Raw genomic sequence first — 12,863 nt, forward strand, 5'->3', positions numbered from 1 at the left:
TTTTCCACAACCTTCACTTCATGTACCTATCGCTCGACCCGATTTGGCACTACTTCACACTCCCTTATCTATTATAATACACACACACACACACACACACACACACACACACACACACACACACACACACACACACACACACACACACACACACACACACACACACACACACAGGACAACAGACAAGTGTGTAAACAGGTTCTGACGAGGTAATGTTATCTGAACAAGTGCATGCTGTGCACTGCACTGCCTGTGTGTGTGTGTGTGTGTGTGTGTGTGTGTGTGTGTGTGTGTGTGTGCGTGTGTGTGTGTGTGCGTGTGTGTGTGTGTGTGTGTGTGTGTGTGTGTGTGTGTGTACAGATATAGAAAGACATGTCACACACAGGGAGACAGGGTGGGGGGGCGACAAACGTAAGGAGATAAAGACATGACTACAGTATAAATATGAGATGACAAAGAGAGAGAGAGAGAGAGAGAGAGAGAGAGAGAGACACACTCAAATGATAGCCTACACAGAAGGCGAAGGAAGGAAAGGAAATAAATATTAGGACGGTGAGATAATATTGAGCAGACATATCATCACAACATCTACTATAAGGTAAGATCAACTAATTGCTTGCGTATTGTACTTAGTGCATTTTCTTGTGTATGTGCCTTACTTAAAGGACAACTTAGTTTTTTTACAACAAGGGTTCATATAGTCATTAGAGAAAAGAAATGATGAGTGTTAAAATGTTTTCATTTACTTCTTTTGACTTATGGGGGCTGGTGTAAATAGTAACAAATATATTGCCGGCTTATTCATGGGTTGCATTTGTAGTCCTATACCAGCCATTTTGAGGACCAACACAGGTGTTTTGATTAACATAGAACATTGGTTCTATGCCAATCAGACAAATTGAACACCTGTGTTGGTCCTCAATATGGCTGGTTTAGGACTACAAATGCAACCATTGATTTGTGTCTAAAAGGACATATTTAGCCACTTGTACGCATGCCCCAACCACTGAAATCAAAATACTAAAATCGCTAAAACAATAGATAGCAGTAAATGTAAAACATTTTAACACTCACCTTTTCTTTTCTCTATTACACTCTAAAATATGAACCCTTGTTGTAAAAAAAACAAACAAAGTTGTCCTTCAAGTACAGTATATGTATTTTATCTCATGGGATTTATTCAAAGTTATTTCTTCAATAACTCTTTAACAAGGCAAGCAAAACTAACAAATAAGGTGTATCAATGTTCTGAGGGTCACATGTGAATAAGGCATTTTAACGAAATGAGTGGTAAACCTACTGCTAAACAAGCAAATTAGTGGCCATCAATTATTACAGAAATGTGTTTAGCACTTGAAGATGTCCACACGTTCCTAGAGCTGTTTTAACATGTGTTGGAAGGTGTACAAGACAGTGGTGAGCCCGGACCAGCTATGTTTTATGCTTTAGAGCAGAGGTTCTCAGGTCACCCCATAAATATTTGTTTTAATCCGAGGCACCCCTACATTACAATTTTCACTCCCAGCATTATATTTATAGCATATCGTCATTGTCGGGTGGAAACCTTGTATCTCCAAAACCGTTCATTTTGTATTTATTGTCTATAAAATGTATTAAACTAGTGAAAACAGCTGCTTGTAGATTGGCTGTTTTCACTAGTTTTGTGCGACGGTCTTGTATGATGAAGCAGGGCTTTGCTTTACCAAAAGACGTACACATTTGAAACTTGGAGATACGAGGTTTATGCCCGACAGTGATGATATTTTAGTGATTATGTTGCGACGAAAACGTTGAGATAATAGCCATTTTGGTTAGAACTGACTGAAAATAACTTTGTACTTACTGTAAATGAGACTAAATATTTTTTTCAAGTGTCCAAATAAATTCCAAATATTATCAAATGATCTGGCGGCAAGGACCCCTTAGTTGAGAGAGAGATGAAGCAGGGACCCCCACAACCTTTTCATAGATTCCATATAGTTTCATCGTTTGACAGCACAATCATCAGTGAGTGTATTTTGGATTTATGTCAATTTGTGTTTTCAGATATTTAACCTCTTGAACCGTCAATACTTAAAAACTTGACCTTTCACTCTGTACTTAGTCTGCTCTTTTTCCCCTCTACACCAAAGCTCTTCGCCGAAAATAGCAGATTTACAAGCTCACAACGCCTCGCAGCCCGAGGCGTTGTGAGCTTGTAGATCTGCTATTTTTGGCTAAAGTTCTCAGAATATGGACGCTAGGGTTCAAGTGGTTAATATAAAAAAAGAGAAAAAAAGGTTTCTATCACACAAAGATTTGGAGGACCCCCTGTTGTAATGCTGGGGACCCCCTAGGACCCACCTCCATGTCGAGTTGGAAAACACTTTTCCCGAAATTGTATCCAAAAAGTAAAGGTAGTTCCACGTTCCCAGACTATGGTTTCCTATCCCAGGGTACATAAAACATGAACCACGGCATGAAACAACCGCTTAAATCATTAGTATTGTAATGTTTTCCCATTCAACCGGGAACTGTTGCCAGTACTGTAGTCTCGCGTAGCCAGGGAGCATTTGCAAATCGCGTTAAGCAACATTCTGGCCACGCGAGACTATACGCCAGGGCTTTTCCGGGGAAAACATTACAAAACTAACGATTTAAGCGGTTGTTTCATGCCCTGGTTCATGTGTTATGTACCCTGGGATAGAGAAATACAACAATGTTCGAACACAGCAGCAATATTTGTGAACTGTTGTGACAAAAGAAGGCTAGAAACACAACCACCCTAAGGACTATAAACCATGGCTCGACATCTAGACCTACTGCACATACAGTATGAAACAGAGCTGCTACCTTAGATTTTGAGATTTTGAGAAAAAATAATGCTGTTATTTGTTCCAAATCTTTATAGCAGGGGTTTTCAAACTGGGTGACGGGGCACCCTGGGGTGCCGCGACGGCAGTCCAGGGGTGCCGCGAGATCATTTGATAATATTTGGAATTTATTTGGACACTTGAAAAAATATTTAGTATCATATTAAACTTGAAGTACAAAGTTATTTTCAGTCAGTTCTAACCAAAATGGCTATTATCTCAACGTTTTCCTCGCAACATAATCACTAAAATATCGTCACTGTCTGGGCAGAAACCTCGTATCTCCAAGTTTCAAATGTGTACGTCTTTTGGTAAAGCAAAGCCCTGCCTCGCGATGCGCCTCGCGATGCGACAACGCCTCGCGATGCGACGTGTGCTTGTAGATCTGCTGTTTTCACTAGTTTAGTACATTTTATAGATGATAAATACAAAACGAACGGTTTTGGACATGCAAGATTTCCACCCGACAACGACGATATGCTAAATGTACGGTGCTGGGAGTGAAAATTATAATGTAGTCGTACCTCGGAATAAAAACAAATATTCATGGGGTGCCCTGAGACAAAAAAGTTTGGGAACCCCTGCTTTATAGGAACTCATCTCGGAGCACAACAGTATGCAGTGACAGGTGAGGTTCTATATGGGGCGAGAGATAGCAGAGACTAAAATGTTGAGGTTCTCTCTGGGAGTAACAAGGATGGACAGGATCAGGAAGGAGTACATTAGAGCGGGGGTCTTCAACAGGGGGTCCGGGACCCCTAGGCGGTCCTCAGAGTTTCTACAGGGGGTCCTCCAAATCTTTGTATGACAGAAGCATTTTTTCTCCTTTTTTGTATTAACCTCTTGAACCTAATGTCCACATTCTGAGAACTCTAGCCAAAAATAGCAGATCTACAAGCTCACAACGCCTTGAGCTGCGAGGGCGTTGTGAGCTTGTAGATCGTCTAGTTTTGGCAAAGATGTTTGGTGTAGAGGGGTAAAAAGGGGAGTACAGAATGAAATGTCAAGTTATGTATTGATGATTCAAGTGGTTAATTACTAATAAATCTGAAAACATAAATTTACATGTCTAAAATACACTGATGATCATTCTGTCAAACAATGAAACTCTATATGGGTTACACCCCGCCACTCCGACATGTCTCCTTTCCGACATGTCTCCATTCCGACACTAACCCTATCTCTAACCCTAACCCTAAACTTAACCCCTATGGAAGTGTCGCCACTCCGACAATAAGAAGTCAATTTCGGAGTGGCGACATGTCGGAATGGAGAGCGACACGCGAATCTATGAACAGGTTGTGGGGGTCCCTGCTTCATCCCTCTCTCAACTAAGGGGTCCATGGCCTGAAAACGTTGAAGACCCCTGCATTATAGGGACAGCCAAGCACATCTTAAAGGTTTTGGAGATAAAGGCTTTATACAGAGGTAAAGATAATTAAGGCCAGACTGAGATGGTTATGGACATGTACAGAGGAGGCACATGGGTATATGGGTAGAAGGATGCTGAGGTTGGAACTGCCATGCAGGAGGCCTAGAGCAGGGGTTTTCAAAGTGGGTGCGTGACGGCAGTCCAGGGGTGCCGCGAGATCATTTGATAGTATTTGGAATTTATTTGGACACTTGAAAAGAAAAAATATTTAGTATAATTTCAAACTTGAAGTAATTTTCAGTTCTAACCAAAATGGCTATTATCTCAACGTTTTCCTCGCAACATAATCACTAAAATATCGTCACTGTCGGGCAGAAACCTTGTATCTCCAAGTTTCAAATGAATACGTCTTTTGGTAAAGCAAAGCCCTGCTTCATCATACAAGACTGTCGCACAAAACTAGTGAAAACAGCCGATCTACAAGCACACAGTGTGCTTGAAGATCTGCTGTTTTCACTAGTTTAGTACATTTTATAGATGATTAATACAAAACGGTTTTGGACATACAAGGTTTCTACCCACCAACGACAATATGCTATAAATATTAGGTGCTGGGAGTGAAAATTATAATGTAGGGGTGCCTCGGATTAAAACAATATTTATGGGGTGCCCTGAGACAAAAAAGTTTGGGAACCCTTGGCCTAGAGGAAGACAAAAGAAGAGACGTATGGATGTTGTGAAAGAGGACACAAAGTTAGTTGGTGTGAGCAGGGACGTCCAGCCCCTGGAATTTTCAAAAGGGCCTTTTGGTGAAAGCACCAAAAATAGCAGACATCCAAGCTCACAAGGACGCGACGCGTTGTGAGCTTGGAGGTCAGCTATTTTCGGTGTGTGATACCACCACAAATGGCCCCCATAAAACGGTGAAAAGTGATGACTCATCACTAAACCATCGTTTTGTGGGGCTGTTTTTAGCCCAAGGAATGTTTTTTGTGCAAAACAAAAGCTTGCAATGCATTCAGCATTATGAAAAAAAACCTTGTTTGACCCCTCACATGCTACTTAAAGCAGATTTATCTTTTGTATTTGTTTTCCTGTATAGTAAAGGGACACAAACACAAATCAGTTTTTTTTATGAGGTTTCCCCTGGGAGTTGAATTTCAACCTTTTAGTATTATTACACACCTTTAGAAACACATTGGTGAAGACATTTCTTGGTAACGATTTACTTTGCAGATTGGTCAAATATCTTATAAAATCCCCTTATTATGGTGTCTTAAATGTTTCAATGTTTTATGTATGGGAACTTTGAATTACATCAACAAAAAGTATATTAGAGTAGTTGAAAAGTGAAGCTCAATATTTGATAGCAATCATTGCCATAGAACAGCGGTTCCCCAATTTTTCACGTCGAGACCCAAAACCCAGGACCCAAACTAGTGAAAACAGCTGATCTACAAGCTTACAATGCATCGCTTCGAGCCGCGTTGTAAGCTTGTAGAACGGCTGTTTTTCCACTACTTCTTTAATATTTGTTTTCTAATTTATGGAATTTCTTTCTGAAATTATTTAGAATGATTTCTTCTTTCTTTTATTTTGTTATTCATGAAAAATGTTGAACCTTTTGTGCGTTTTCTCTTTTTTAATGTTTTGACATTCCATGACCCACTTTTTGGGAAACAGTGCTATAGACTATAGAGTATTTGTTCAGTAACAGGGTCTCTACAGCTCTTTAGTAAACAGAAAATACATTTTCAGGTGGGTTGCCAACTCCATCCAATCACTAGAGAGAGAGTATACCCACGCATATTGTGTAAAAGTAATTTTTCTTCTGTGATATAATTTTAAAATGGAAAAAAAAAAGTTATATATTCTCGATACATTGTGCATGCAGTGGATTATTCAAAACCTTTTCTGTTTTCGTTTAGAATGTTTATGGCCTGAAGCTCATGGAAATCTAAAATACATAAAAAACATTACACCAGACCACTCAAAACAAGGATTTATATTAGAGAAATGTCAACCTTCTGAAGTCAGAGTTGCTTGAAGTCCAGTGGGACGTTTCCTCAGTCAGTGAGGATTTGGGCTGCTATGGCATCTGCTTTTTACACAATAAGCCATGGGGCCCCCATGAAGCCCCCCATCAATGTTCTTCATAGGGGGGTTTAACCCGACTGGGAACACATTATTAACTCATTTAGTGCCACCCCTTTCACCACTAGAGGGCGCCCAGTGGCCATAGAAAATCCCATAGAGATATGCTGGTATATGCAGAAGCCCTGCAGCCATGACTTGCCTGAACACTTTCCTTTGTGCATGTACAGGAAGAGGATGAAGTTAGCTTGAAGTTAGCTATTGGCTACCAAGCATTTTAGAAGCCTTATTTTCGTCAACTTAGCCATGATTAAACCTTGCACACCTCATGCATGGGAAAAAAACAGAGAAGAATGAGCTCTAAAAAATCCAATGCAATCCTGGATTGCATTGGAGTGGATTTGTGCAGTTTGTTCACAGCTTTCAAACAAAAAAATCCGATTGGAAATCCGTTCAGGCATTCTTGAGATAATCGCCATTATGTTTTACATGTTATGTAAACAAACATGGCTGCCCTGTATGTTAGATGGGGTTGTATGGGGGTGGAACATGCAAAATCGCGATTGAAATCATGTTCACCAGATTTGATGGGGTCCAAAAAAAAAAAAAAAAATTCAAAAAAAAATTCTTCAAAAAAAAAAAGATTTTTTTTTTTTTTTAAAGCCGAACTTGTTCGGGATCGGCACTCTGCGATACGATAATAAAGCCGAACTAGTTCGGGATTGGCACTCAATGAGTTAAGCATTATTTTGTGCTTTAACTAATGCGATACAGTTATATCTCCAAACTAGCGTGGGAACGCCTCGGTATACTCCCTGAGGGAGTGGAGGAAGTTGCTCGGGATAAGGAAATCTGGAACTTTCAGTTACTGTTACCCCTGCGACCCGATTCCGGATAAGCGGTTGAAGATGGATGGATGGATGGATGGATGGATGGATATTAAAAAATAGCAGATATACAGCGCAGCACCGAGTGCCGCCTGCAAGCTTGTAGATCTGCTATTTTAAGTCTTTGAATATTTCAAATCCTCCTTTTTTTAAAACCTGTTTCTGTGATATGTATTTGGCCACGGACTCCTCATCTCTCAACATATTTAGTTCCAGGGACCACCCAGAAGATAAATTTGAGTTACAAATGTTCGCTTAAAAAAATACATATATTCAAAGATTTGCACACATTTTCACAACTTAAAAAAAAAAATAGCAGATCTACAAGCTCACAGCGCGGCACTCAGTGCCGCACTGTGAGCTTGTAGATCTGCTATTTTCCACTAGCTAAAGTATAAAATAAATAATGCCCCTCCACCTTGGGCCCTAGTAACTCAGTCCCAATACCTCCCCCTCCCCCCCCTTGTGACACCCCTGAATGAAGCAATGTGTTTTTGTTTGCAGACATCATGGCAGAGTCATGGACGACGGTGTTCAGTGCACTGCTCTTAATCCTGACTTGGAATGTGTCCTGTGTGGCTCTTTATAACAGCGGAGAGTGTTACTTCAACACTAAAGGTAAGGCCTGTGTGTGTGTGTGTGTGTGTGTGTGTGTGGGGGTGTGTGTGTGTGTGTGTGTGTGTGTGTGTGTGTGTGTGTGTGTGTGTGTGTGTGTGTGCGCGCGTGCGTGTGCGTGTGTGTGTGTGCTCGCTACACAGTAAAATCCTTAATTCTTAATTTATATATATATATATATAACAAGGGTTCACTGCGGGCCCCCCATGTTTCTATGTCAGTGGTGCTGTGAAATGTCCATACACTGCTTCTTACACTAATAGACGCTATTATATCTGGTGGTTAGATAGGACATCTACTGGTTGACAAGAGTAATTGCATCAACGTTTTTTTTTTAGCAGTTACAAAACATATCAGGCACGGTCCATTTGGTTACATGTTTTACACTCTCAGAGTTACACACACACACACACACACACACACACACACACACACACACACACACACACACACACACACACACACACACACGGGGGTGTCACAAGGAGGGGGTGGGGGGTAGCAGTGGGACTGAGTTACTAGGGCCCAAGGTGGAGGGGCCTTAATTATTTTATGCTTTATTGAAAAAAAAAATGCTGATATACAAGCGTGGCACCGAGTGCCGTGCTGCGAGCTTAAAGGGTCAGCAACCTTTTTGAAATGAAGTGCCAATGTTTTCCTAGATAGTCAGTGTGCAAACATTTTAATGACAATCCCATCAAATCTCTGACATATTTTGATTGTCAGGACATTGTTATAACGATCATTAGACCAGTGTTTCTCAACCTTTTTTCTGCATGGGCACACTTTTCATGTCCCAAGAATCCATGGGCACACCAACATAATACGGGGGTGTAAATATCGTCACTGTCAGGAAGAAACCTTGTATTTCCAAGTTTCAAATTGGTACGTTTCACAAAGTAAAGCCCTGCTTCATCATAAAAGGCCATCGCACAACAGTAGTGAAAACAGCAGATCTTGTGTGCTTGTAGATCGGCTGTTTTCACTAGTTTAAATCATTTTTAAAAATATAAATACAATACTGGCTTTCAAGCAGTTTCAAGGGGCACACTTGACCCTTCTCAGGGGCACACCAAAGGTCCCCAGGCACAGTGGTTGAGAAACACTCCATTAGACTAGTCAAAGTTCAGAATTTTAATGAATGCATGTAGAATTATGTGCAGGATGTAATTTGTTGCAAATTAGGTGACTTAATTTAATTGACCACATTTAAAACAATATTTGATTTTTAAGATCCCCTCTCTCACACCTCTGCCAGTACGTGTGCCAGTGATCACCCTGTGCCAATGTTGGCACCTGTGCCTAAGGTTGACTACCCCTGCTTTAGAATTTCTTTCAGAATCAACACATTTTGGTTGCTTCTGAGAAAGGCATTTTTCCCCTTCATTAATATACTGTACATATTCATTGTATTTGTCATTTTTACTTATTTTGTTTTACCGCATCCTATCATTCTTTATAATCGCATTTCCTTTGCTTGATGTTTTGTATAGTGCACATTCTTGCCTTACCTTTAACCAGGGGTCTTCAACGTTTTCAGGCCGAGGACCCCTTAGCGGAGAGAGAGATAAAGCAGGGACCCTCAGTACATATTGTATAAAATTGGGTTGCAGATTTTCATAGACCTGTTTGACCTCGCTAACCCTAACCACTTAAATCATCGATACTTTTATTCTGTACTTGGTCTGATCTTTTTTTTACCTACACCAAACCTGTTGGCCAAAAATAGCAGATCTAAAAGCTCTCAACGCAGAATAGAGATGCGAGAGTTCAAGTTGTTAATATAAAATAATCACACAAAGATTTCTGAGGACCCCCTAGGGGTCCCGGACCCCCTGTTGAAGACCCCTGCTTTAACCATGCAGAAGAAACCATGTATGAATCACACATTTATATTTGTATCATTGTGGCGTTCCCAGGGACGTGTGAACACATGGGTCAGGTGTATGCGGTAGGAGAGGACTGGATGACCAAGGACTGCTACCAGTGCGTCTGCATGGAGCCCTTTGGTGTTGGATGCTGTGAATAGTGAGTTATGTCACCACTTCATTCACTATTCTCTACTCTGGGTTTCCCAAAGTGGGTGCTGTGTATTCACCAAATATTTGAATATTCGAATATCAAAGTTTTTCATTGTTTTCTCTTTAAAAAATATATAGTTTATAAAGCTTGGCTAGATAGGAAGTCATAAGAATGAGTTGTCAATGCCCCTGGTGGATGAATGTGTTAATGCTCTATACCAGGGCTTCTCAAACCTTTTTAGGCCCTGACCCCCCAAAATAAACATATTTTAAATGGGGACCCCCACCCTGACAAGCACTTGGAATTGTAGTGACTCGGTTCCGCAGATAAATATTGTGAAAATAGCAGATCTACATGCTCACAACACCTCGCAGCGCGAGGCGTTGTGAGCATGTAGATCGGCAATGTTGATCGACAATGTTCGCCTCTTGCTGACTTAATATTTGACAGTTTGGCCAGTCCTGTCAAATATTCGACTATTCGAATAATTTGAGGTCAAATAATTCGAATACTAAAAATCACTATTCGTGAATGCCCTAGTGCCGTGGCACCCTAGGGGACCTTGACACAGGGGTGCGGCAGAATAATGTGATAATATTTGGAATTCATCGATATCACTTCACTCAGTAAGTTTAACCACTTAGTCCTTAGTATGCTTAGTAAACCGGTTTGCATAGGAAAAGGTAAAGTTTCATGACGGTACAGTTCACTGGTACACGGTGCAAACTAAAAGGAGACCCTAGTAGGCCTAAGCTTTTCTGCTTAGTATCTCATATAACATTGACTGACAGACGGATAGAACACTACTATGCAATAGATATTGTCAGAAAAAAAAAAGAAAAGAAAATAACAGTGCAAAAATATATACAGTAGATATTTACAGAGAAGGGGCTGGGCTGGGTTTGTTTTTACCAGTTACGAGCGGCTGCCGCCTGTGAGTGGTTTTTCAGGGCGATTTTAAAGGATGTTAAGGATTTACACTCCTTTAAGGCCTTCCACATTTCGGTGGTAAGAATAGATTTTAATAGTGGGAGACGTCCTGCTTCAATAGACATAATTAGGCATTAGGAGGCACGGCTCCCCCCATAAAGCATGGTGGCCCCGCCCCGGTGATACATCGCTCCAATGAGCTGCAGAGACCAACTAGCTATCTACATTTTTATAAACGGGTTTCTTGTTTACAAACATTGAGACTAAATGCACAGCTGACTGCATCATGTAATCAATTCCATCCAATCCCCAAACCTGTTGTTTTGGGGAGCGCTGGTTTCATTAGCTAATTTTGGTACGGACCCTGCGCAGGCATCTAGTTTTATCAGTGTAACCTTTTGGTGTAGGGTGCTGTGACCAGTAAGTACCTCTAGAGGGAGCCAATAATGCGTATATCAAAGAGAGAAAGTCTGCAGGCCTGCTTGTTCACAAGATATTCAGTTGCAATGCTATGGCGGCAATACTGGGTCTGGGTGCAGAGCTATATCAACACAAATAGCCCCAGGCCAGTGGCTTGTTTCCATTGTGGCCTGACAAACTCAATTCATCAGTCTACAATGTGTTTGTATCCTCCCTCTGTGGGGCTCACCCAGTGGTGTGTGTTCAAACTTCTTGGACTCAAGGCACCCCTGTAAATAACCTTTTCATCCCCGGCACCATGAATTACACTGTTCATGTTTATAATCTTACATTATATATTATAATAAACGTGAATATGCATCTTTCCACCAGAGATACAGTAGGCCATGTTTAAGGCTAATATACGTTTCCATCAGAACTGACTGGAAAAAAAAAAAAAAAAAAACGTTATACTTGACGTTTAACCACTTGAACTCAAACATTCCTTCTGGGAGGGAGGTTCCACAAAAATAGCCGATCTACTTTGTACAAGCTCACAACGTGTCACAACGTGAGCTTGTAGATCTGCTATTTTTGGTGTGGAGAGCTGGCCGTAGATGGAAAAAGAACTCATCAAGTACAGTGCAAACCAGGTCTGTTTACTAAGCATGAAGTGATATTGATGAATTCCAAATGTTATCAGATTATTCAGAGACACCCCTGGACTGGCATCACGGCACCCTAGGGTGCCACAAAATAATATTGAAAAATAGCAGATATACAAGCTCACAGCGCGGCACTGAGTGCACGCTGCAAGCTTGTAGATCTGCTATTTTTGAAAAGTAATGAAAATGTTTGCAATATATGTATTTTTTACAATATTTGTAACTCAAATTTTGCTTCTGGGGGGTCCCTGGAACTAAATATTTTGAGATGGAGGTCCGTGGCCGAATACATATCATTTTGGGGGTCCTTCACATGAAAAAGTTTGAGAACCACTGACATAGAAACATAGGTTTTCCAAAAAAACCTTAAAAGGATTTGAAATATTCGAAGACTTCCAATTTTCAAGATTTTTCTAAAATAGCAGATGCTATTTTTCAATAGCTAAAGCACAAAATGATGCGTAATAATGCGTTCCCAGTCTAAATGGGTTAAAACCCCCTCCCGCTGTGAAGAACATTCCTGGGGGGCCCGAAGTGAATTCTTGTACCCAGGGCCCAGAATTTGGTGTGACACCCCTGCCTGGTGTATAATGTGTAGTAATGTGTGCGTGTCCCCTCACAGTGGCTCTCAGCCCGTGGACTACCCAGCCTGGTGCGAGGTCATCCGCAAGCCGGACTCCTGTGCCACCGTCACCGTGATGAGAGCCAATCGCAAGCTGCCCTGTCTGTGGGGGCGGGGCCGCCTCAGACCCGCCTCCAGGCTACCGTGGAAACCCGGCAATGAGCCTCTGTTCTGATTGGAACCAAGGTTATAATAGTTTTGGATTTTTCCATTAGTTTTTATTTTTATTAGTTTTGAGGTTTTGTTTTCAATTACAGTTTCGTTTTAATTCGTTTTTAAAGTGAAGTTGCTAGTTTCGTTTCGTTTTAATTTTTTGAAAATGTTTAGTTTTAGTTTAGTTTTTATTAGTTTTAGTGTTAGTTTTAGTCTTTTACGTAATATTGGTTATTTGTCAGGGGTGAGATT

General features: G+C 40.9%; 1 protein-coding gene across 1 annotated transcript; it reads left to right on the forward strand.

Annotated features, from left to right (window-relative positions):
* Window positions 1–7,714: 7,714 nt before the first annotated feature.
* LOC308308583 (prostate-associated microseminoprotein-like) lies at window positions 7,715–12,633 on the forward strand (the record flags this gene model as incomplete). The annotated part of the gene is made up of 3 exons (XM_080754002.1): window positions 7,715–7,823; window positions 9,740–9,848; window positions 12,459–12,633. 3 exons carry the CDS (start codon window positions 7,715–7,717, stop codon window positions 12,631–12,633), a joined length of 393 nt encoding a protein of 130 aa, XP_080610128.1.
* Window positions 12,634–12,863: the final 230 nt, after the last annotated feature.

This window comes from Nannobrachium achirus (genome assembly GCF_963921795.1).
Source record: "Nannobrachium achirus genome assembly, chromosome: 2".
Classification (NCBI taxonomy): Eukaryota; Metazoa; Chordata; class Actinopteri; order Myctophiformes; family Myctophidae; genus Nannobrachium; species Nannobrachium achirus.